General features: G+C 37.4%; 1 protein-coding gene across 1 annotated transcript in view; it reads left to right on the top strand.

The window, feature by feature from the left end:
• Positions 1–27833, top strand: part of pcdh15a (protocadherin-related 15a) — a 301030-nt gene that overhangs the window by 112353 nt on the left and 160844 nt on the right. The window contains exons 12-17 of the mRNA XM_055227140.1: positions 2458–2592; positions 6249–6398; positions 12408–12601; positions 15838–15970; positions 16689–16768; positions 27212–27305. Coding sequence (XP_055083115.1) covers positions 2458–2592; positions 6249–6398; positions 12408–12601; positions 15838–15970; positions 16689–16768; positions 27212–27305 — 786 coding nt within the window. The remainder of the gene's footprint in view (positions 1–2457; positions 2593–6248; positions 6399–12407; positions 12602–15837; positions 15971–16688; positions 16769–27211; positions 27306–27833) is intronic.

The raw sequence follows: 27833 nt of genomic DNA, 5'->3' as shown, positions 1-27833 counted from the left end.
AACTACAAAAATACAAGAAGTTCTAAAACAAAATACCTCTAACTATGTCAGCAACACCAGAAAGTACAACCAAAATGAAGAGACACTGTTAAAACCTCATTTTCAAGGTGTTATTTAATTATAACTGTAGTATGTTAAAGTTTCTATATTACGCAAAGTTGAGGTTTTATCCATGTTTAATACTGTTACCTCCTCAAAACAGACCTGGAGTTGTGTTTCGTTCATTCACACATGTTTGAGTAACACTTTATTATTAATCTATTTACATCTCCAAAGCTCAAAATGCTCTGTTCCACCTTGTGATGTCATGAACGGGTAGTTTTGAAGTTAACAGCTCCTTTTACTTTTAGTTCAGCTTAAATCTACAGGGTTTCTGTGTTAAATGTCTGTGAATGAAATAAAACACAACTCCAGGTATGTTTTTAATGAGGATACAACATAATAATAGTGTAATATGAGCCTTTTAACAGTTGTGTATTTGTCTTTACTGAAATTAGCAGTCTGTCCTTTCTCATATGCACTGCAACACTACACAGTAATAATGTACTTGTAAAAATAAAACAGACTTAGTTCTAGCCTGTATTTCAAAGCCAGCCTTTTTAGCCAGTCCTTGGGGGAGATTAACAAATCAAAGTGGATTGAAAAGAGAGATAAAGGAATCAATATGGCGCCCAGTTCCTGATGTGGACCAAAGTCTCTTAAGAGGGCGCATTGACGGACACAAATCGAAGCCGACTTCAAGCAGTGAAGCGCCCGGACTTTGTTAACACACTGAGAAACAACACTCATGTGGAACTCCCGCTGACAGCAAGTAACCTCCCTCCGACTGAACAGTGAGGTACAGAGAGACAGTGGCAGAAGCAGCGAAGGACCACCAGTACGCAAGGATTCAACCAGATTTTTAACATGGGAAAGATTAACACCTAAAACTGCAAAAAATACAGGTTGAAAAAGGCGAAAAGAAGCTCAGTCATTGTAGTACTGGAACATGTTGTACTCCATTGTATTTACTGCAATGAGTAGAAACACATCTTAATTATAGTGTTATGTTATATTGTTAACACATTATAGCCACAAATATGATTTTTTTTAGTAAATCATAGGGCTTTAAAAATACCTAGATACCCAGTGACTAATGGATATTAAAACTAATATTGAAACTTTGTATTAATTTGAAGAAGTATTGCTACTCTTGAACTTTTTCAGAAGTAGTATTATCTCATACTGAAGTTAAGAATTTAAAGGGGCCATTTTACACTATTTTCTCTGTTCTAATGTTGTTTCCTCATCACAAACAGACCTAGAGTTGTGTTTTGTTTCATTAAATCCTGCATATTTAGGCTCTTCTCTCAAACAGAAAACACTCTGTTCCACCTTGTGATGTCATGCGGTAATACAGGAAGTGCTCCACTGTGTTTTTAAACTCCATACATCTTCACTAGAATCATTTGGATCATTTCAGCCCTGGAATTCCTAATCTCAACTGACCTAAAGCTAAAATGTAGCTGTTAACTTGAAAACTACTTTGGAGATGTAGACAGACTATTAATGCAGGATTACTCAAACACGTGTGACATATATATATTTTTGATGAGGTACCAAGGTATCATGTATCATCAAGTGTCATTTATTTAACTTAATGCAGAGCGATACATCTACAGTCAAGATCTAATATGAGTATTTACAAAATTCAGCAAATGTGAAAAGAATAAGGAGATAAGGAGTGCTGTGTGGGTCCACTGAAATTTAAAGGATTTGCAAAAAGATTTTCCAGAACAGGTGCTCACTTGGAGATCAGGGTGGTTCTTTGCAAGGGAAAACAGCTCTAACTTTTCACTACAATGTGTTGCAAAATTCTGTGGGTTAAATATTTACAAAAATCCAAGGCACTCAGTTCTTTAATAAAAATTACAAAGCCTTTTTTAGAACACAGAGATTGATATGAAATACACGCCAACGCATTTGGGCCCAGCGTGGCCTTGGTTATGTGTAGTGTTGTAGATTTTTACATAAATACATAAATACATACATAGATACACATATATTTTTGCTAATAGAACTACGCCCACATCTGCAGGAGTTCAGGTTTTCATTATATGTAGGTTTCCAGAGTCATGACTCACTCTCCTCGATATAACCTTACACCTTATATATTTTACTATTGCACAAAGAGAAATGATGTGAGCTGTACTTTATAACACTAAGAGGATTGTTCACATCTATTTCCCGTGTTAACGCTAAAGTATTTTCATCTATACTATTCTGAAAACCTATGAGCAGACATCATCACATTACTCTATCACTCTTTGGCAGATCAAAATGAACTAGGGGATAGGTGTCTCTTCCCACAGCTGCGGTCTTGGTAAAAAAAGAGAAAAAAAGAGAAAAAAAGAGAAAAAATGATATATACATCGTTTCCATGGTAACATATTCTTTCCTATGTCTTTCCGCGTGAAGACCAAAGACCCCAGGGTGACGATAACACTGAACGACTACACGGCCGTCTTCAGCCTGACCCCATCTGGATTAGTGCGCTACCTGAGGCTGCTCAAGCCGGTGGACAGGGAGACCCAGCAGACATACACTTTCACGGTACGTAGACTCTGAGTTAGATGGACACACTCCTGGTCGTCTTGAGGTAGGAGCTCTGTGGAGGGGAGTGTGAAAAGTGTGTGAAGTAGTGTAGAGTAAATAATGTCCTAACCAGTGCTAATTTTTGACAAGTTTTAGTCTTAAATTAAAGGTGTACTATGTCACTTTTCTGGTTGAGGGTGCGTCATTGCTTTGTCTCCGTAGAGATGTTATTGTTTTACCAGGTATGTTCCACGGTATGGCTTTAAACTGATATATTTTCCTTTTACTCAATTGCAAGTGTTGTAATACATGAATTGTCACTGTGAGCGGGGTCACCACTCCACAGATCTGATCTGTATTTTGGTCTAGTGAGGTGATGTAGTTAACGTCTTACTGTAATATTTTAGGCAAAGCAATAATGTTTCCATAGAGATTAGCAGGAAATGGACCGTCCGATGAAAAAGTTACATAGTGCACCTTTAATTTACCTTTTTTTTTTGTAGGTTTTTTTTTTTTTTTTGTAGTTTTAATTTATTTTTCGTGTGGTTTTAGTTTGCCAAAATGTTTGTATGTGGCCTGGCTTGGGGCGCTGAGATTTTAAACGTGGAACTTTGCTCTAGTCTTTAGTTTTTATTATTATTTTAACACTTTTAATCATAGTTTCATCATTATAATTACTTTTTAGTTTTGATGTTTCTTTTACTTAAAATATGACATTGAAAAAAAATTATTATAATTTAGCGAACAAAATAAACATTGTCCAGTGAAGGTAACAGAAGAAGTTAACAACTGAAACACAGATTAATGTTGCCAAAGAATATTGTTTTATGCTGTTAATAAAGAAAGAAAACTTGTAATTTATCTTTGGTGGCTTGGATTCTCGCCACACAACAAGAAGGTCCTAAGTTTGAACACTGGGCTGGATTGTGCCTCTCTGTGTTGAGTTTGCATGTTCTCCTCGTCTCGATGTGTTTCCTCTGTGTACATCGACCTAGGACATGCACAACAGGCCACATCCTCCAGCCAGAGAGTCCTGATCATGAACCAAGCTATAAAAGTAAAGCAAAGGATTTAGTGATTATAAAGTCATTCAAGTTAAAGAAAAGCTCAACTCTTTTTCAGGATATTGTGAAATGGATGAATGGATGGAAGAGGCCATAGTATAAAGATAAAGTCTGTCTTATTAAAATTGAGGTTGGACATAGCTATTCCTCTGATAGTATCTTCAGGGCGTTTTGCAAATGTATGTAAATGTATTCCTATGATTAAAGCTGTGTTGTTCAGCTAACCCATGGCATCATCTGTGAATTTAAAAAAAGGACTTATGGTGATCATCACAAGAGCAGCAACCTCAAGTTCAATAAGTATTTTTAATTTAGAAAGGGTGGTAGTTCATTTGAGCTTTTATGAGACTTCTATGCGTCATTATGTTCAATTCGAATAAAAATCAATAAAAAATGAGTGTAGAGCTTGGGGCCTATATTGCATTTATAATTTGGCCCCATTAAACCGATGACTATCCCTTCTTTGTGGATAAATAATACTTTCTGAAACTGCTGTGAAGAAATCATTTCACCTTAGTTCATGCATGTGGACAGAGGAGGTCTTAAAGGTTCTATATTACACAAATTGGATTCTTGAGAGGTTCATGTTCTGTTATAATGTTGTTACCTCCTCAAAACTTGCGCCGAGTTATGTGTGAAAGAAGCAAAACTCAGCCCCTGGTGTGTTTTTAATGAGGAAGCAACATTATAACATAGGTCAAAACTAGGGTAATATAAGCCCTTAAAAGTTCAGTGTTAAGGGCCTATATTATACAGTTTTTGTTTCATGTGAGTAAGGCTGACACAAGTTAATGGATTAATCACAACTAATCAACTACTGAAATAGCCGTCATCTAGTAATCAGTAATCAATTAATCATTCCTGAGTTATAAACAGACTCCAAAACACTGCATGTGCTGAGAGAACACGTTTAACTATTTTGCTGTAAATATACTTTTCATCTTCACCTCATCAAATGTATTAAAAATCTCATATTCACAGGCCTTTCACAATCTTTCTTTCTTTAGTCTTTATTTGTCAGGGACCATGTACAAATTCATTAATCTTACAAAAGAAAAGATGATTTGTACCAGATTTAGCTACTGCTTCTTTCCATGTGCAGTCCCTGGGCAGTGAACACACATTAAAAATATGCATTTCATTACAATTACATTATATATATATACAATAAAAGTCCCCATGTCCATTACAATCTAAACAATTTATCTATTAATCAGAAGAAAAATTGCCCACATTGATCAATTACCAATATAAATGTCAGTTGCAGCCCTGCATATGAGTATGCTCAGTAATTACAGAGATATTAACCCTAATCTGCAATCTGCTATTTGACTGTTAAGGTTTTACAATGTTTTAAATGTTGCGATGCCATGAGAACCCAAAATACAGACATTAACAGTCTATAAAAATGGTTGAGCTTCTGTCATCTGAAGTACAAAGCCGACTTTGGTGTGCCCGTGCTTCAGTGCCTGGCTCTCCGTTTAGGACCTCTTCTCAAGTGCAGTACCGTTTTCAACTGTCACTTCTGTTTGACTGAAAACCCACCTGCTCCCCGCTGTTCTTTAGAATCCTTTCCTTCCAACAAGTCTATTCTCCGTGGCGAACAAATAAACATGCAGTTTGTTCATTTTGCTAGCCTTCCTCCAGGCTAACCCAACACGAGCCTCCGAGTTGTAACAGTGGGATAACATGATAGGACTTACAAAAGTGCAAAGGATTTTACTTTGGACTCTCAGAATGGAAGACCATTTTCTCTAAAACAACCAAAACTGCAGAAAAGTGCAAGATCATTGCTGTGTTTCCCCAACAAACAGATGGGTTATATGTCAGGAGTGAATGCGGGCCAAAGCTGGTCTCAAATAGACACAGGCAAAATGGAGGAAATGTTTTGTGGTGAAATAAATGAGCAACTGGGAAAAACAAACCCAAATGGCCAAGAGAAGATGGCTGGCTGTATATTCGAATCATGATTTCAGATGGTTTATAATGGATTCCATCATATCTAGAATGCTAAAACTTTATATGGTACTTGCATCTTGCCTGGAATTTTCCACAATATAGCTTTAAACTGATCTGAACTCTATTCAATTAGTTTTTTATCGGTCAAAAATAACTTTTTCACCTTCACCTCTCCGCTCTAACTGAGGATATTTAAGTTTAATGCTATATGGTGGGACATACCAGACAAAGCAATAACGTGAGTGGGCTCGCCTCTCCACATATCTGACTTGTAACTTGACCTGTTGGTCGTCACGTGCTTGTCTTCATGGAAATATATTTAAGTTATACGTTTTTTAAATGGTAAATTACAGGTAAAGCAATAACATCTCCATAGAGAGAAGCAGGTGGCGGACTGTCCACAAGAAAAGTTACACAGTACAATTTTAACTAATACTCCTTTTGCAGTTAGCGCTCCCAAAAGTCTTCTCCCTATCCATTATTGAATACTACTGTTTTTAAATTCTAATTGAGTTTTTATGAGGTAATAAAAGTCTTATATATATTTATGCTCCATTGCTACAGTCTCGTCGTATCATCCAACACTGTGTTCTGACTTTATCCTCTGTTTAGATAAGAATCCGTTTACTTCTGGTGTTATTGCATTTGCAGATGGTGGCTTCAGACGGAGTCCAGCAGAGCGCTCCCGTCACTGTCAACATCCTGGTCATCGATGCCAACGACAACACCCCCACATTCAGCCAGGTCTCCTACAGCGTGGAGGTGTTCACCGACATGCAGCCCGGAGAGACCGTCATTCAGGTGAGCAATCAGTCCTGCTGTTTGGATCTACTGTGTGTGAGATGAAACATGGGGGTTACACGATGTTGCTATGGACATATCCTCCAACTAACTTTTTTAATAACAGCATGCGCAGATAATTCGACTTTCAGATGGACTCACGCACCAATATTCCACCTACTAGTCGCCATGGAGATGTTATGACTTTGGGAGGTTTCTGGGAGGTTTCACTTATCTCCTTGAAGAAAGCTGACGATGTTACAAATCAGATCTGTGGAGAGGTGACCCCGCTCTCCATAACAAGCAATAAAAGCACCTATAATTGAATAAACGCAAGATAGAAAAGTTTAACAAGACAAGAAGGTGACTTACCCTCTACCAGTAAAGTTATAGAGTTCCTTTAAGGATAGTGTTAAACAAATGGTTACACACCTTTATATAGATTTATATTAAGTCCGTTGATGCACTACAGTATATTAATCCATTTCTAGTTAGACCAGCATTCTTACCTATGTATATCTTAGAACAAAACTTGATTCTTGTGTATGGTCAGACAATCTTGACTTGTTTTTGAGTCATGGCACACTGTCTGTTTATGCCTCCTCTAAGGCTGCATATTCTCCTCCCATATCTCATCTCTTAGTCACCCCCGTCCCCATTTATACTCCACCTGAGACACCTCAAAAACTTTCCTGACTCATGTATTGTTTTGGACAACTGCAAAAAAAGTTTGGTTTCCCTCTAATGTGATATACAGTATGTCACTGGATTGGTGGATAAGAAACCAAACATGTGAAAATGACAGGAAGAGACATACAAATTGCAAAGTTGGCAGTTCAATTCCCACTCTAACCACTTAAAAGTCGACTGTGTAACTTTTCTCGTGGGTGGTTTGCTATACCTACTTGTTTCCATGGCGATGATGTTGCTTTTTCTAGAAGGTCGCAAGTATGGCATCTTGCATTTATTCAATTATAGGTGTAAGGTTGGGGTTGGGGTCATCGCTAAAAACATGAATTCCAACTCTGAGTGTGCCCTTCTCTTCACAGATCTGACCTGTAACCTACCCACTGCTTGTCTCCGTGGAAATATATATATTTGCTGCCGTACAGTGGTGAACCAGAAAAGTTACATAGTGCATATTTAAATTTCGTCAAGACATTTAACTCCAATTTTCTCTGCATGACTGACAGATTTTTGGACAGACTGTTCTTATTGGAAGCCATAATCCATCAGTTTGTCTTGGGTCAGCCGCGGCCACAAAATTGGCACCATGAGGGTTCTCCACAGGGTTGCCAGGTCCGTAGGTTTTCCTTGGAATCAGGGAGTTTTTTAAGTGTCTGCGGGTTTTGATTTTGACTGATCAGAAATTATTTAAAGCATATTTCAACCATTCTTTTCTGGCTAAAACCTCAAAAAATGACCCATGTACCATTTGGCGTGGCACCTAAACTACCCAGCAGGGCAACATACAAATACGTTGTAAAATTAAGTTAATTAATTATGCAGCATTCCACAGTTTTGGGCGGATTTTAAGTTGCTGCTGGGAACATTTTGGCAACCTTGGATCTACGGAATGCTGTTAAAAGCTTGTCAAACTATTACCAAGTTTTCACAGATTAAGAAAGTCATAGCAAATATCTGTACATCTATAAAAACAACTAAGGTAAGAAAGGTCTACCTGACACGGAATTTAAAACCATGCAGTATATCTTATTAATTTCCTTTTAATGTGCAAATGTTTACTCCACCGTTATGCAGAACTCCAAATTATATTGTGCCATATACTGTATAAAGAAGTGAAGAAGTGAGTCTGACGTCACCCACAGCATTCAGCTCCAGCCAAGTGAATCTCATCGGGGCTAGCAGTTATAGCAGCCAATTTAGAGCCCACTCCCATATTTGAAATGCCGAAAGTGAGTTTCATAGCAACCAAAGAGCCAATCCAGAGCGAGGCTGTTGAAGTCAACGCTCCTTCCCTTCTGCACCTCTGGTTTAGCCGGGAGCGGGCAATTAGCAACGCAATCATTCAAAACTGTTGCTAACGCTAGAGGGAGCGACCTCGGGGAAAGAAGACGCCTGGTTTGTCTGTTATTAATGTTCTTATCTTGTTTTACAGAGAGATAGAGAAATAAGTGAGTGTAGAGCTGGTTAATGCAAATATTTTAAGAACAAAATGATGAGCCTTACAGTGGCATTTATGGAGAGAGGTATGGCAGTTTTTCAATAAGAAGTAAATTGGTTGATGGAGCCAGAAGCGTGCCCATGATCACTTCGTATTTGGAACGTGGCTAGCAGGTTAGCTATGCCCATTTATGTATACAGTCTATGTATTCTTAAACAGTATTGATACTTTTCATATTCTAGGATGTGGTGATGTCATAATTCCAGATGGATCAGCAACAGACAGGTTTCCCGTTTGAGTACATTGCTTTTTGTTATGAAATATCCAAAAGGTACATCACAACAGAAAGCTGCATTTTAACAATATTCATTTGAGCTGCCTCCCATCTGCATTGAATAATATTAGCCTCTAGAATGTGATGTCATCTGAAACCCAGCAATTACCGCAAGATTTAAAGGCTATAGTTATTATTTACGCACACTATCTTCCACGCCCTATAAACTCCCAAAATAAGTCCATCCATAACTGCACTCCGCTGCGTCTCCCTGCCCGTGCACTCTCTATTACCTTTCATTTAACAGTCCGAGCATGAGCCCTCTTTGTCTTTCAGCTGATCTGCCCTCTCGCTCACAGCGCGCCTCTCCAAAAAATGTCAAACACCAAAAGGTCAGGTTTAATCTCGTCTTAAAACTCCACGATTGGCCCTACCCCAAAATGAGGCCAGAGGTCGAACGCTGGCTGGTACGCACGCTTTAAACCGTTTTATGAAAGCCCTGCTGTGCCTCTTGAGAATATAGCCCGGTTTATATGGCGTATGCTCCAACATAAACTGTACAATAAACGCGATGTAATGTTCTGGGGTTTAATTTGGAGGTTAAAGTGGATATGACCGGATTTAAGGTTTTCTAATTATGACTTGGATTGGTGGGGTAGTACCTGTGGTAAATATTTATTATAGTTTAGCATCAGTTAAGTGGCAGTTTGTGGTTTAGAAGAAAAATCCAAAAATACAGGAAGTAGAGGTGAGTTCTAAAACATGGAAAATTCTAACCAAAATGCAGGAACAATTATGAGCAAAGCAGACATTTTTATGACAGATTAAACACTGATGTAACAAAATAAAGGTGCTATCATCTATTTGTATTTGTCTAACTATCTATTTTATGTAACAACTGTGTAATTTAGACATTTCTTTGTTAACATTATGGTTGCAAGGTAAAAGAATAAAAATACAAAAATAATAATAATAATAATAATAAAAAAATAAAATAATAATATAATAACAACAAATAGGGGCAAAGCTAGGCACAGTTTTTAGTAAAATCTTATGTTAAGTATGTTTTTGTGAAAAAAGTATTCAAACCTGTGGTGAGCACTTTAAATTTTGGTCTAGAAGCCCACACTTGACTGGTTGGTAATTGCATGCAGCGTGGGCTCCTAAATAACTGGCTTTAAAGAAATGTTAGCGGATTAATTTAGATGACAACACAGTTAATTATGTACGCACCTCATTACACAGTGGCATAATCTGAGGCTTGCAAAAATAGCTAATATCTTTGCATAAATCTGGATAAAATGTAATTTTATTTCATTTCATTTATCTGTCCTGTGAGAGCCCAATGAGAGTACCCAGACAGAATAACAACATTATATCAATGAGTGTGCCTTTATTTAAATGACTTGGGTCAGGTCTAGTCAGAATAGAAATGAGTTGTGTGAGACTCAGGCTCTTGCTCTTTCAGAGTTTCACTTTTTCTCCAGCCTGTCAATATTTATATCATCTATTACCAGGACCTCGTAATTTTCCAGTTTCAAAAGCATCATGAATAGAACATTAAGAGCATTTTTAGGGGCTGAAGCAGCATGATAAATACCAGCAATAGCCTTTTTTTTTTTTTTTTTTTTTTAAATCACAATCATTATCACATAACAAACAGACAGATATTCAAAACATTTAGGTTTGAGCTAGAGAATAAAAGGTCCACAGACAGGTGATCTTTAACATAAATGGCAACACCACCTCCATTTTTTCCTGTCACAACAAAAAACATGTAATTTTCTGTATTGATTTCCTTATCACTTGTTTTACTTTAATGTAATCTAATTTAGATGTGATACTATTGACATTCAAACGCATATTTCCCAGTGTCTTCCTTGCTTTAAAGTTTCACATATCAGATAGGTCTGGGACTTTAGGGACTCTTTAGTGACTTCACGTCACAGAAACTGGGACCAGACATTGTGCATTGTTTTCCTGACCTGGCCCTGTGTCTATAAGAAATTTGAAGTCACTTTTGAACACCTCGGAATGTAGTCGTTGGAGCTGATGTGCAGTATCACAGTGGATATGTGCGTATGATTGGACAGTGTGTCTGTGAGCACGGTGTTTATCTGTGATGCCTGAGCTCCAGGTGGCTCTGGGTTCAGCCTGTGTGATGACTACATGACGTATCATAGATGAACCAATGAGGAGCCGGGGGCAGGTCTTATTCAGTGAAGGACGCTGTTGCCTTACCAACCGAGGTCGAGCTGATTGATGGTTAATCACATGTTGCAGCAATGCGCTGTCGCGTGGGGACGTAAGACGGGATGGTAACTCCTTGTGCATTGCAGACATGGAAACTTGTTCAGGTCAAGAATGTTAAATCTATCTGACAGCTCCAGTGGCTGACTTGCATGATGATGTGAGCACTTTCTCTTTTGTTTACTATTTGTGCGAGGGAGAAGAAGACGTTTGACCCTTTGGTCAAACCATGCCACCCCCATGTATCATGTCAAACATGGGCAGAGGTTGGCTGACTGCACCCTGGACCAGCAGAAACAGAATTTACAACAGGAACAGCTACGGTCACATCTAATTCATTCATCATGGCGATGGGCTTTTTCCCACTGTTGCCACCGAGTCAAGGAGATGCTCACGAGACTGGCTCTGGGTTTTAGTCAGTCAAGAGATACGGTTCTGTAGTTCTGTCATCTTCTCTTCCAAGAGCAGCTGTCAAAGTCAAGACGACAAGTGACACCATACTCTTAAGGAAGTTAAACTCCAGCAATAAAACGATCAGATGTAAAGAATTGTTTTATGAACTAAATTTAAAAACTTACACACAAACCCCCGAGAAGGAGCCCACTGTGTGGAAATGACTTCAGACTGATGGACACAGGATCGACATGGGAACGACACAGTCCACACTCTGCTAGGAGGTGTGTGTGTGACATGTAATGTAGAATAATGTAGAACTCCTCGCTTTATATTGCAGCAGTATTATAGTATAAGAATATTTACGCCAGCTTTAAATTTCTTGAGCTTGTAACTGTGATTTACTGCCACTGACCGAGAGACGTCTGAGTAAAAATGCCCTATAGTGTTAAAAGTTTTTTGTCACCATACTTGGAACACAGTGCATCTGTTTAAAATGTCAAACTTTACTTTTAGAGATTATTTATTTAATGTATTTTTTATTCACACAGAATAAAATACATTTTGACGATGCAACATTTTAATCTATTCGAATGGCTGCATAGGTGGTCAGACAGGTGATCGTTGCTTGATCCCTATATCTATCTATATATCTATCTATATATCTATCTATATATCTATCTATATATCTATCTATCTATATATCTATCTATCTATATATCTATCTATATCTATCTATATCTATCTATGTCTCTCTCTCTCTCTCTCTCTCTCTCTCTCTCTCTCTCTCTCTCTCTCTCTCTCTCTCTCTCTCTCTCTCTCTATATATATATATATATATATATATATATATATATATATATATATAGATAGATAGATAGATAGATAGATAGATAGATATTCGGTAGTGCACATGTGAACTACCACACTGACAGGTGGGACATGTTACTTCCGTAGTGCTAATGTTTACCTCTGTCCTTGTCTCCAGTTGACTGCGAGGGATGCGGACGAGGGTCTGAATGGACTGGTGACCTACGAGATCGTGTTGGGGGCTCAGGGTGACTTTGTCATCAGTAACCGCACAGGTCGTATCACCATCGCCCCTGGGGTCAGCCTGGTCGTGGGGAGGGCCTACACCCTCACTGTGAGGGCATCGGACAGCGCTCCAGAGGCTCAGAGGAAGTAAGAGAGAGGATACTTATAAATATACTTCTGATGTTGTGTTCATTGGACTGGGCTGTTACGAAGATACAGCATTGTTTTCTTGTTCAGTGAATGAGGGATGGACAATATCTTTTTCATAGAGCTGCAAAAATAATGGTGATTAATTGACTATGAAAATAACTGATGAATTAAATTTTAAAAACACATTAAAAACTCAAAAGATCAAAATGACACTAAAAGATGTCTTATATCTGTGGAGATGATATGTCTTTGCCTGGAATGTTTAACAGTATGAAATTAAAATATATCTATCTCTATGAAGACAAGCAGGTCAGATCTGTGGAGAGGTGACCTCGCTATAAACCATAATTCAACACATGCAACATAGATATGTTTAATGACATAGCGTGAAACATTCCAGTTAAGAAATAACATCTCCATGGACACAGGTGGTGAGACCGGCTTGATAGTTGTCAGTCGACAGCATTACGCAACAAAATCAATATCGTAAAGTTCAAAATATCATAAGATTGGTCCTTTGCTTCTTTATTATAATGTAATCACAAATGTCAACAAATGTCACCTCTATCCGTGTAGGTGACAGATACATAACATTATTCAATAAAACTGTTTATTGCCTTTTTCTTATTACACGTCGTAAACTTTTCTATAATGTATTTCTGTGCTCCACAAATTAGTACACTTGTGAAACTGTCTACAAACCTGCACAATTTACACAGCATTAGTCAACTTTTGAGGTCTTAATCACTCACCCAAAAAAAACAAAAAAAACCCAACAAAAAACAGTTGGTTCCACATAGTATACTTCTGTTTACTTGTATTTTTTCCACACTTTTATGCCACTTATCCATTTATATATGAAAACAACACATACTGTATTCAAGAATTATGTAAAACGTACAGTACACATGCACAATGAAGCAACCAGTCCTATCTTTATTCAGCGGCGTGACAGATGTAGTATGTGAAATGAAGGATGACTAATGCAGTGTACTAGGTCATATTTTAGGAACACACTGCTGCTCTTTAAATAGGAAGTGAATCAGAGACGCACTGGGCTAAACAGAATGTGACCTTTGGGTGTTCTGCTGTGATTACATAATATAATCATGCAACTGTGTCTATGGTAATCCCGTCATACAGGAAGTACAAAGTATATTTAGGAACTTTGCTTTATTAAATTGTAATTCAAATGAAACTGGTATTATTATGCAGCCACAGTAGAGAATCAAAGCAGTTTGGAGAGAGAAAAGAACAGCATGGTTAGTGCTAACGTGACGCTAAACAAAGTATTCTTTTGTATCGTGGCAAGTTCAATTATCAGGCAGAATGAGTCTACTGAAAAGAGGAGCAATTTAACTGTCCAAGCAAATGGCTTTGTCCAAGCAAAGTTATTTAAAGCAACAATATGTAACTTTAGACCAAAAATAGACAAACATAAAATGATGCTTTTTCATTTTGGTTATGTTTATTGCACTAAAAACCTGACTCTTATTTGGCCTGGGAGACGGCCTCCTTCTGCTTGTTTCCATGGAAATGTTGTTCCCTTGGCCATAATCTTCCTCACTATGGCATAAAACTATACATAACACTACATTCACTTTTTCATGGGGCTCCTCCAGAAAGTTACAGTCTGTATATTTAGTAAACATCTGTGGAAAAAGAGTTAATAATAAGGAGATGATATGACAGTTAAAAGTTCAAAGGAGCAAATTTACCATATGCCTCCTTTAAATATTTAATTCCCACATATGAATGTGTATCTTGTTGAGTTGAATAATGGAGAAACTTCACCGCGTACAAGCTGTTCCGAATACGCCAACAGATGGGCCTTATTTGGTGCAACACTCCACAGAATACCGAATCTGATAATGAATGGGCTTTTCTCGAGTTTACAGCATTTGATTAAGGACTAAAGAGCAGTTTCTGTAGTTAGTCTTTTGCGGAGTACAGGTGCAGGATGATGTGTTGTATGAAGTGGGTAGTGCTTTTGAAATCACAGAGGAAAAACAAACATCTGGTGGAGAGGCAGCTAAGACATTTTGATAAGATCCAGAGGAAGTGTCTTGCTGTACAAATGTAATCGTTTTGCTTTTCTGAGCTCTGCTGTCTCACAGAGATCAATGGATTTCTGTATATTCTCGGCAACAAACTTTTCACTGTCAGACCGTGTGATACATGGGGTGAAATAGCATGGGAAGAAAGTTAGCTCTTGGTTTTTACATTTCAGAACGTATTTTCTATTGATAGATGTAAACTACCTCAGATGCTCACAGTTTATGTCATTTATATTATGTAAAAATGACGTTTTGAACCTTTAAGCATGATCTAAGTTCCTTGACTTTTATGAAACAAAGTTTTTTCTGATCTTTTTGTGCTCAAATTGTTTTTGAGAATCAGTGTAAGAAGTGTAACATTACCATGGTTTGTTTTTAACTCATACAAACAACTTTTTCAGTATGTCATCATATATAGGCCTATCGTCATCTGGTGGTGCTTTGTTTAATTTTATGTAAATTATTTAAAGAAGTTGTATTAATGGATATACTATACATTGTAGAATAAATTGTAGTAGCCCGACAGTTGAAGAGAAGAGGCATAATGCTGGAGTTTTAATGCAGGAGATGTTTATTTCCATCAGTATGGGACCCAGCACCCAGAGGCATGAGCCCTCAGGACATTATGAGAGTACTGTCCAGTCCAGTTTAGTGCAGTCCAGTACAGCTAGGCCGGTGATGCAGGCCAAGATAACAATGAGCTGGCAGTATAAAAGTACTGTATAAACAACTCACAGTTGTGATTTTATTTATTTATTTATTTATTTTACTTTTATGGCTAAGTGGGTTGTAATGAAACTTCTTTTATTAGTAGTTGTTGTAGTAGTGGGAAGAGTAGCAGTAGCAGTAATGACGTTATATAACACTCTATTTTTGTCAATTCAATTTCAAGTAGTTTCTCAATATTTTGGGTAGTGATTGGGCACAGTACACTCCTGGATAACATCACCAGGACAGAACAACCTCTCCAAAATGTTAACAACAGCCTCTCAATTTAGCAAAATTGTGTTTTTACTACAGCCAAACAGCCTCTTAGAGTCCAGCCTGTGCGCTTATCCACAGCTGATCCATCAGTTTGTCCCTCTACCACTTTGATGGGCTCTGATTTTATCTGAAAGCTCTCATTTATAATTCTGATGGAGAAGGCCGATAACACGTGTCTTCTGTCTCTCCCAGGAGCTCCATCACCACCGTGTACATCGAGGTGCTGCCCCCGAACAACCAAAGCCCACCGCGCTTCCCCCTGGCCAGCTACAGTCTGGAGGTCAGCGAGGCCATGAGGATAGGGGCCATTCTGCTCAATCTGCAGGTGAGGCGCTACACATGAACACGTTTATTACACTGACTGATAAAAAAGTAATTAAGTTATCTGCCGGTGTAGCAGTTTGATGACCTCATGGCGATATACATTTGACATTGATTATGATGCTTTGTTTTTTAATTGCCATCCTTGAAATACAAATACAAGTACAATTGAGTAAGGAATCAGAATCTATGTTTGGACATTTTCTCTTGAAGATGTTTTCATTGCTGATTAAAATAAGAAGTATTTTACCCGTTATGAAAAAGTCAAGGCAAGTTTTGAGTGAAGAACTGGCACAGGTCCAGTCCAGACTTCATGTGTTTAAATACATCAGACTCATGTGAATTCATTCCTCTGACTCAAATGTCTCTTAATATATGTATTCATGATTACAATTTCTTTTCACTAAACTGTGACTAGACTTTAGTTTAGTGCGTTAAGACCATTCCCATGCAGCAGACTTTTCAGACATTTTATTTAGCTGCGTGGCACTTAAATATTTCATCGATTTGACTCCAACAATACCTAGTGAAAAAGCATCCTGGGCAGGACCGATATTATGTCAGACTCTCAAATTTGACCCGAGGTGTGTATTGCATTTACCCACACACAGGCTGTACCTATTCTCCAGCCGTACCTTGCCCTCCAGCTCTCACTTTGTTGGCAGTATCCACAGCAGATGCTTAGGTCAAACTAACCGTGTGTGTTTATTCTCTCCCTCCAGGCCACAGACAGGGAGAATGACCCCATCACGTACACCATCGTGAGAGGGGATCCCCAGCAAATCTTCAACCTCACACGAACGTAAGTCTGAGGCTGTTAGAAGCCTGTTTGTGCCGCTACACCTGAGCACATGTGGTGAAGGTTACGTGTCTGATGTACAAGGTCAACTGGGGAATAAGTTTGAGTCGTGCTTCATAATCTTTTTTGTCTTGAGTACTCCCTAAGCTTTACTTCACGCTCTAAGTACTCCCTAATGCAAGTACATGGCAAATACATGTGTTTACGAGTAGTATACTGTCAATTATTACTATTACTAAACAACCCTAAAGATGTAAACTGTACTTCAGGAATAAAAAGATGTTCAAATACTAATTCAGTTCCACCTTCTCTTTAAATCTTGAACCATTCCATGTATCAGTTGGTTGGAAAACACTGGGAAAGAGCAGTAGACATTGAATATTGTTGTTGTGATGCCAGAAATTACGTCATTACTAATAAGAAAAAAAATGTCAAAATTAAATATTCTAAAAAAAACATATTGCAAAGGGTTGAATTTGAAAGTTTAATATTTATAGTTATATTTACACATGGGTTGAGTGTCGCTATTCAAGGCTAGCTGCTTCAATTCTCACTCAAGTGCAGCTGTTGTTTTCTTGGGCAAGACACAAACTACATTGTACACTGTTATTGAAGTCTACCTAATACCCACACAATTTGTTTGCTGCGGTGACTTGAACTTAATATAAAACCAAATATAATACATTGTAGCTCATTTAAAAAGGCGGCAGCACAAACGCACATCTCAAACTGCTCTTGAGTAACACTTCCCCCAGCTTCACATAAACTTGATCATTTGATAGGGTGGTCATAAAATGGCAGACATTTCTCTATCAGAGTGCCTCAGTGCAGCTGTAGTCTGGTTATTACTACATTTGACAGAATGAAGATTACATACCCAAATTAGAAAGACATGTATGGAAACGGATAGAGCTCTATGGATGATTTATAACAAACGTATGTAATACAGTAACTGTAATGCAAGTTCTGTTTGGCAAAGAGGAGGGCTTCTTTTCTCTGAAGTATATTTGGAAAACCAGTCTCTAGTCATTCAGAATTTGTAAGTGTTATGTGACTGCAGCCATCAATCTTTTCTAATCTTTCCTTTCCTGTTACCGTCTTGTCACACTTTCACTTGATTCTTACTGTCTTAAAAACTTGAAAACAGAACTAGTTCATTTTTACAATGTTTTTTCCTCTCTTTCCTTATGCAAGCGCTTTTCACAGCTCCAATACCAGTGCAGTTTTGCTGTGACAGTAAAGCTAACAACAATCATGCATCGTGATTACTGGACAGTAAAATGTTTTCTAATTATGTGCAGACAGCTTCCAGCAGACTTATTTTGACCTCAAGAGCTGCTTACACCATTCATCTGTTCTGCGCAATGATACATCTTGCTCAGACATGGGGGTCGGGTACAGACCCTTTAAACTAATATATTTGTCTTTATATATGTTACACGCAAAGTTAATAATTCAAATATTGCATAGAATGAAAAGTGTGACAGATAGGTTTTATTCTTGGATTTTATTGAGAATTGAAGGAGAAAAATTGCTTTTGTAAGCCAAGAGTGCATCATAGACCTCTCAACAAGCCTAAATGTAACTTATACTACGACTGTGACATAGCACCAAGTACAGATGTCACGGTGTCAGATTTTATAAGGTTAAAGTTTTTGGATTTCCCAGTTTGAAAACTAAAATCAAATGGGCACAAGGTACATGAACCATGTGTATATCATTTTTGCATTTTTGCCCTGCCCAAATGAATAGCCTCTGTCCCTACCAACCCTGAAGTCAAACTAATGCCCAAATTAAGTTGGTCTTTTAAAAATTTCATAGCCTAAATAAGTCTGCTTTGTAACCTAAAAGATAATCTAGCATACTCCTGAGTTTCAGGTCAAAATATTCTATAGGCCGATAATATTTAATGGGGACAGTTTAATGAATATCATTCAAATGCAGATTTGTGTTATAATATACTGAACTACAGGGTGTAGTCACACAAATAAATGATTAGGTTCAACATTTCTGGATTTACTTTTTAGATATGTCATGACAAAATGCATTGTATCTAATCAATGGGATGAAGTAGCTCTTGCCCTGGGAGCAGGACATCACATTCTAGATGGAAGAAGGTTGTGTTGGCTACAGAAAGTCTAAAGCAATAAAAACTGCTATGTCGTGTAGATTATAAAGATTTTTGGAGAACAGAGCAGACTAATATCCAAAACAATGACTCAGACATAAAAATGATAATAAAGCTAAAGTAAGCCTAAGCATTAAATGAGACTTTTGGCGGGTTCTTGTCCTTTTGCATCCCATTTGCATTCCATGAAATGGCAGGCTATACTTTGCCAGAGATTCTCTCCTTTTCTAAATGCCTTTAAAGGCCATTTAAAGGCACGTCTAGGGCTTCTGTAGAATGCCTGATTACCAACTTTGCCTTTAACATATACACACTCTATACTAAAGTATAGCTTTGGGTCTGTGATACCTCCTCTTGTCCTCCTCTTGTCCTCAGACACATTAACAACTAAAAAATCAGCGTTTGTTGGAGAGGAAAAGTTGCATTAAAAAATGAAAGTGGCTAATGCTTTTAACCAGGCTTTACATAAGCTCCATCAATAGGACAGTCGGGAGGGTACAGCATGACTGAAAAGATGTGTGGAAGCTGAAAATGCCAGACACGTTGAGCACTAATTGATTAGCGCCTCTTTTGTCTGCATCCTCAGTCTCAGCCAAACAAGAACAGGCCGCATTGTGCCTCTGCCTTTAGAACACTCTGGTTAGAGCAGCGCTAACTTTTAACGCCACTTTTAAAAGCAAGAGTAATTAATTAGAGCATTTGGAGTTTGCCCATTTTCTCAAATAGCTCTTTTGGATTGAATCAAAATAGATTGTGGTAAGCGCCACACTGTGAGATGCCTGTAGCTCCCTGGAGTAGCAAAATGAATAGTAGTAATTACACTGTAAATGCTAATGATGCCAACTCAATATAGCAAAACATGAAGGAAGATTAAAGGACTGATAAAGCTTTTTTCAGTTCTAGCACCAATATCAGTTTAAGTATCTGTCTCAGCCTGATACAATACAGCTGCAGAGAATGAAAGATCTTTCTTTCTTTCTGATCCAAATGTGTTATGTAACTGTCATGTATCATTCAAATAACTAGTTCAAACATTATGATACATTCTGAGTCGTAATTGTCTCATTACACAGACTTATCCTCCTAGCTCTGAACCAGTGTTCTGAGACTAATATCTAGAGCTTCACCTGAGACTATGAATATGGGTGTATCTGTGAGTTAGATTATAGTGTTATGTCAAATGTGTTCTAAAAGTAGACTACATGTGACAGGTGTGTTTATAGAGACCTTTATAAACGTGCTTTATGAGCCTTCACTGTTGTTGCATTTCTGATGTAGGAGAGATCGCTGCACTTTATGGTGGATGTTTCTGTGGATTAGGTTTTGTATGTATGCATGTATGTATGTATTTGTGTATGCTTGTATGTATGTATGTATGTATGTATGTATGTATGTATGTATGTGTGTATGTATGTATGTATGTGTGTATGTATGTGTATATGTATTTGTGTATGCTTGTATGTATGTATGCATGCATGTATGTGTGTATTTGTGTATGCTTGTATGTATGTATGTGTGTATGTATGCATGTATGTATGTGCGTATGTATGTATTTGTGTATGCTTGTATGTATGTATGTATGTATGTGTGTATGTATGCATGTATGTGTGTATGTATGTATGTATGTATGTGTGTATGTATGTATGTATGTATGTATGTATGTATGTATGTGTGTATGTATGTAATGTATGTATGTATATATGTATGTATGAATGTATGCATGTATGTAATGTATGTATGTTATGTATGTTTGTATGTATGTATGTATGTATGTATGCACGTATGTATGTATGTATGTATGTATGTATGTATGTATGTATGTATGTATGAATGTATGTATGTATGTATGTACGTACGTACGTACGTATGTATGTATGTAATGTATGTATGTTATGTACATACATACATACATACAAACATACATATGTATGTATGTATGTATGTATGAATGTACGTATGTATGTAATGTATGTATGTTATGTATGTTTGTATGTATGTATGTACATATGTATGTATGTACATATGTATGTATGTTACTCCTGGCCTATGTGCCTATATTACAGTCATGCTGTATTTGTTTGTGCGCTCTCAATAGGTGCATAGAACATAGAAAGCTGAAAATACCAAGGATTCCATATACCTTCTGACCACAGGCTAATACAGTTAATGCAATGACCACCGCTCTCATTTGTCCAGCTCTTAAACATAATTTTCCATTTCGTTACATCCACATGGAGGACTCTTGTGAGACTGCATATGAATTCAGTTAATATGAATAATGAACCGTCTGCAAGTGTAAGGTCTTTAAGTCACTTTAAATGACCCTTGTTACATTCAGAGAGGTAGAACACATTCAGATGGAGACAGTCGATCAGTGGACCATGCTGTCACATACCAGATGCTCCCCAGTAATAATGATGACATGCCAGCACATAAAGAGTACAGATAGACTTATTATGGGCTAAATAAAGAGCACTGTCCATGAGCATGAAGACGGATGGACGACTAAAAGACTGGCTCAACAATGATAAATAACCCTATATACTCACAGCCATACTTTAAATAACTGTATTTGCCACACCAAAACTCTGCATGAAAGTTCACATCTGCATACTCTTATAGCATATCCATTTTTGGGTAGTACCTACATTTAATTGTTGAAAAATTTTACCTGCTTCAGTTACTATTGGTGTCTGCTAATTAAGTTTTGAGTGTTATTATTATTCAATTTTACTTGAGACCAAAACTCTAAAAAAAGACGTTAAAGTGTAAAGTACTCATTGCACAAAAAAGTAGTTAACATGATTATATTAAGATTTAATAACATTCTTTAGTTTTTCATTTTTTGTGAAGTGTATAATTTTACTTCTTGGTTTGACATGTGCAACAGATATGACATACACAGGCCTACAGGTGACTTTATAACTTTAACACTCACATAAGCAAAGTCACAAACACCGCTTTTTATTATTTGAGAAATATTGCAAAAGTTTGTTCATTTTTAAGCCAAAATGATGCTGAGAAATTCAGCCATGCTTTTATTGCCAGCAGACTGCACTACTACAGTGTTGTTTCAACACGACTCCCGAGGAAAGCCACCAACAGACTGCAGCACATTCAAAATTCAGCCTCACGTCTTTTAACCCACATCAGCAAAAGAGCTCACATCACCCCAATATTAGCTTCCACTGGCTTCCAGTTGTTTTTAGAATACTTTTTTTTTTTTTTTTACTATTTTAATTACTTATAAAGCTCTTCATGGCCTTAACCCCACTTAGCAGTACGCTACAATACCACACCTCATCAAAACCATGTGCTCCTCTTGTGGGGCCCAACTGAAAATCCGTAACAATATAAGGACAAAGGTCGGTGATGCTGCCTCAATAATTCACACCCCAACTCTGTGGAACTCACTACCTTCTGAGATCAGAGAAGCCAGCTTTCTGGACTTGTTCAAAACTAAACTTAAAACCTATTTTTATAAATCATCATTCACCAAACTTTAATGATTTGAACTGCACTGAATAGGTTATCTTGTTCTTCTACTGTAATCAATTGTTTTCTGTGTTGCACTGTATTTTTATTCTCCTAACAGTGTAATTCTGTTTTTGCTGTACTTTTGGAAAGCATCTTGAATTGCTAACAAGCACAAAAGGTGCTTTATGAATAAATGAAGGCTTATGTGCCATCCCTGTGTGTACATTGTCTCTGCATTTTGGATGGAATTTTCAATATGGATGACACAGGTTGAGGTATTTTATTTTAGAACTCTCCACTACTTCCTGCAGTTTAGCAATTTGAGTTCTCCACAATTGCCAAAACTATGATAAACATTTACAACAATTATTACTACACTAAACCACATAAAAACATGAAAACCTGTAATATTCACTTTAAGCTGATATGATGAACTAAGTCATTCAGAGTAAGAGGATTTATAGAATGTTTTACCTATTTTGAATTTGCCAGAAATGCGTTGGAGGAGCCCAGTCACATGGGAGGAGCTTGGAGTATAGTTGCTGCTCCTCCACGAGGTGTTTTAAGCATGTTCCAATGGGAGGAGGCCCCGAGGAAGACCAAGAACACGTTGGAGAGATTATGTCTCTGGGCTGGCCTGGGAATGCCTTGAGGTCCCACTAGAGGAGCTGGAGGAAGTGTCTGGGGTGGAGGAGGTCTGGGAGTCCCTGTTTAGACTGCTGCCCCGCGACCCGGCCCCAGATAAGCGTGAGAAGATGGATCGATGGATGCATTGGATATAGTCAGATGTAATCTCGTTTTCATAGCCTGCAGCGAGCTAGATAATCAATCTATGCTTTAAAATAAGATCTTATTCACACTAGAACTCTACGATTATAAAGGTGAAAATAGCTCACCCTGTTTTTCTAAACCGCAAAGGGATTTCAAACCAAGATACAGACAGTTGTAGCGGGCATGGCATTTCACACATTGAACTATATTAGTATTCATAGATCAATATTTTGACTTGTGTATACTGTATGAAACTCCACGGTCTATTTGTTTATCTGCTAAATACTGAGGTTGCGCAATATACTAAAAACTATGAAAAATGCATGTATACTGCAAGCCATTTTGTTGTGTTAGTTTTATATTTTGACTGGCAATATTAGCTATGTAACTCCTGTCTGCTCCTCTGAATTGTTGGCAAGACTTCTGAAATAGTGAAGTTTACGCAGCGGAGTTGAGAGATCTCTTCTTTGTGCACTTCAATGCCAGACAGCGTTGGATTATGGGTATTCAGCTGGGTGATGACGCATGACGAGGTGCCAGTCAAATTTACACAGCACACATTTAAACACCCAAGTCTAAAAAAAGGATTCTACAACTAGGAGATGCTTTCCATTGTTGGTGCAGATGGTGCTATCGATAATTATATCTTTGGTGCATGTTTAAAGCGCTATAACCTGCCTGTGTCAACAATGAAAACCCCATTCAGAACACAGGGACGATTTACACGCAAGAGGGCATGTTTCTGGCAGTTTAAACGTTCATCTAACAAAATTAAAACCACTATTTAATCATAACTATTGTGCAAGTTTTGGCCCTTGTTTATTTACATTATGGTTGCTAGGTAACAGCTATGCATATTACTGCGTTTGTGTGGTCGAAATCAAAGTTATTGAGGACCACATGAATGCAGCATTAATTAAATCTGCTGCCCATGTCCAAACAGGAAATAAAACTTAAAAAAAAAAAAAAAAAAAAAGCATGTTTTTTGTAAAGTTGTGAATATAATAATGTTAACTATGTTTTAGTGAAATGAGTAGTCCTATGCAGCTGCACTTTAAGCCCATAGAGCTGCATATAGATAGTCTAGAGGCAGGCTATGTATTATTAATCACTTCTATCTTCGTCACTCAGCATAACAAGAATTATCACTGCCATTATAATTAGACAGATGTATCTTCATTAACATTTCATTACCATACTCATATCTGGTGGTCTCTATGTGTGCTCAGCTCCACTCTGCACATTTCCCATTCTGTAACCACGCACAACATATTGTTAAGTGTTTTATAGTGATGCACTTGTGGCTTGAGATGAGGGAAACAGATATGTAAATGAATGTTCAGAGTTTTGCCTGGATAGATGGGTCTTTGTTCTAATATACTGAGGGTGACTGACAAACACTTTAATACGGGCTTTAGTGTAAGTACAGTGTAACAGGTCAGTCAATATGTTAAGTCACAAATTACCACAAGTTAGAATAAGGTTTATGGTTTGCAAATTGAAAAAGTGCAATAGACATTAATAAGTGACACAAATGTAAGTGTATCAGGTGAATTATACTATTTGTTTTGAATAGCAAGATTGGTCAGTTATTTTTATTGAAACTTGAATGTGTAACTTACAAAAAAAATGCCATTTAAAAGTGCACTGCATAACTTTTCTGGTGAAGGGTACATGCTTGTCTCCATGGAGATATTATTGCTATATATTCAATAGTATTATATATATATATATACCTCTCCATGGAGTTAAGTTGAGGACACTTGGTACAGTTTCCAGTCAGAGCTATAGATTTCTCAGAATTTCAAGGTATTTTTGTGCAATAAAAACACTCAAAATCAAATAAATGCTGGATAAATGTGTCTAATACATTCAGTAAGTAAAATAATCCAGACAAAGCTGTAAAATCTCCATGGAGACACTTTAAAGTATATTTGATGTTTAATGTCATTGTCTTAGTCATTTCTGGTGCAGTTTTGCTGAGATTCTGTCATATTTCCTCCCATATGTTGAGACCTATGTACACATGGCTCTTTGCATTCACACTCACATGTTTTGCCTGTCCCCGTGTGCACACCAAGATAATTCCGCGTTGTGCTTTGAAATGCAACCCCCCTCGCCTTTGTATGAGCCCGAATGTCGGAGTGCCAAATTATGCCGTATACAGCAAGTGTAGAGGGCTCTGCTGTTTGCCGCATGAATCCACAAGAAAACATGAATCTTTCTGTCTGTAGTTTAGTACACCGGGAAACGAAGAAGACAAAATGGGGAATTCTAACAGCCCTCCTGCTCCTCACACTAAACCTGTAAACCATGCTATATCGATGTCCTTATCATACCCATAAGTAGCGTATAAAATGGTGTGTGGCGTCAATAGCTGTTAAATTAAATCGAGAATGATCTTTTATTATTGCAGTTGTATGCGTAGTTACATAGCGTATAGAATATTGTGCAGTGTTCCCTGTCAGTTTACAGTAATAAGGATACCCCCGGGAGATGCTTTATGATGAGTGGGTTTTCTTGGCACGCTGCAAAGTGAACATAGCATGGCTTTGTTTTCGCCTTTGGGTGCACCATACTTTGCTTATTAGTGCACTTGGAAGAAATGGAGTGTGCCAACGGAGGGAGTGAGGGCTGCTGGAGAGGCAAAAATACGACCAAAGAGAAAGAAAAAAATAAAATAAAATCTTTATTTTATTCCAGGCTCATGGGAGGATGAAGAAAATATTTTTGTTGACAATAGAGTTGCTGTCGTTACAATTTTTTAGAGCTGCTGACTCTCATGGAGTAAGGGTTGGTCATTTCAGTTTAAAAAGATGTTAAAAAAAAAAAAAAAAAAAAAATCAGAATCAGAATTACTTTTATTCATCGCCAAGGGTAAATAGTTTTTCCCCTTGGTGATGAATAAAACCAGCAGAAGGACAGAATTATCAATACTATTAAGAAAATTTAAAATATAAAATATCAGAAAATGTCTTTATAAACTAAACCTCACAGTGAAAATAAAATAAACTTGCATTTTAATTCACTTAAGTTCTAAAAATATAATACCCTCGTAACATATATACATATTTATTTACAGTATATGCAGTTATATGCAACAAGAAGTATGAACAGAATATTGCAGAAGGATTGTGCAGTGAGACTTTTACAGCACAATGGTACAATTAACTAAAACCAGGCAAATCAACTAAAAGTTATAATGATGTTGGTTACTGTGCTATAGCTGGATGGATATGAATGTATTCATTGTAGACTGCAGTGTACACAAACTCATTGTGCATGATCGGACTGCATTTGTGTTTACTCTTTGTCCGTGGTGTTGTGTAATATTTGTGAAAAGTACATGCTAGGTACTGTATGTATTTGTGAGCTGTTTTAATAGATACTTAGCTTATTTAGCTTTCGGCTCTCTTTTGCGGTTGCCATTAAAACCAAAATAGCATGTCCTTGAACATGTGAAACACATACACGATATTAATCATTTTGCTATAAGGAGAACATTACATTCAGTCTCTCTGCAGTAAAGCAGCTTTCTTCTTGAATAAATTTGCTACAGCTGCTGCCACTTGTATCCGTTCCTTTACTCAGGTGGTCGCCACAATGAGTGTAAACAATTTAATTTTAAGCTCCAGCCTTTGAAATATAGCCACTTGTCTAAATACGCAAAAAGAAATAAAGAAGGAAAAGAACTGTGTGTAAGATTTTGATTTAGACATGTTCAGATCAAGCATAGTTATAACAGTTGTAAGGCTGATTTATTCTTGTTTTGGTTTTCAAGATGATTGTCCAATCAGAAAACAGAACGAGCCTCACAGGAGTCGGTCATTAACGGTACTATATCACACAAAACTGACTCATGTGAGCTTCAAGCCATGTTATAATGTTACCTCCACAAAAACATACCTGTTGTTCTGTTTTGTTTCTATATTAATTGTTGTTATTTTGCAAGCACCAGCAAATTTAGTTAAGTTACACTATTCCAAAAGACCCATTATGTGGGTAGAAACGTTGAACAAAACGCTGTGGTATTTGTAGATTAAATGTAGTTTTCAAATCTCTCTGTGCAGGATTGGCCTTCTTCTTTTGGGTAAACCTTTGGACCGCGAGACGACTGACCAGTACCGCCTGATCGTCACCGCTTCAGACGGCAACCCAGGAGGAGTAAGTTCTGCTCTCTTTAGATAATTACTATTACTCAATACGTATCTTAAAGTCTATCTAAGGCTATCATATCTAAAGTTAAGGTATAAAAAGTGCACATGTCCAGCGTAATCACTCATTTGTCCAGGATTGTTCCGAGGTAGATAAGGTTTCAGCTGTAGTATACGTAGCTTGTCAAGTAGTAAACAAGACCAGAGCAGTTTCACCCTACAATTCCTTCCTTGAGGCATCCAATTCAGTGTAGTCTAAATATCAACCAGTATTTTGAAACAAGTTTACTGCCGAAACCTTCTTTACATACTCTGAAAAGTACAATTTCTTCAAAAAGTTACCCACCTCTGGCAACATCTGATGTACCGTGTTCATTTTGATCGATAGTCCACTCATATCATTAACATGCTTCTACCACAACTTCCAACTTTGTAACTTGAAAGACAATCCTTGTTTTTTTCTTTCTTTGTCTTTTTTCAACCTCTCCTTGCAACCTGCTCCACACCATATGCTTTTGTGTGTTGATGCCACCGGGGT

The sequence above is a fragment of the Periophthalmus magnuspinnatus genome, chromosome 15 (genome assembly GCF_009829125.3).
Source record: "Periophthalmus magnuspinnatus isolate fPerMag1 chromosome 15, fPerMag1.2.pri, whole genome shotgun sequence".
NCBI lineage: Eukaryota > Metazoa > Chordata > Actinopteri > Gobiiformes > Gobiidae > Periophthalmus > Periophthalmus magnuspinnatus.
This window is presented reverse-complemented; position numbering and strand designations above follow the sequence as displayed.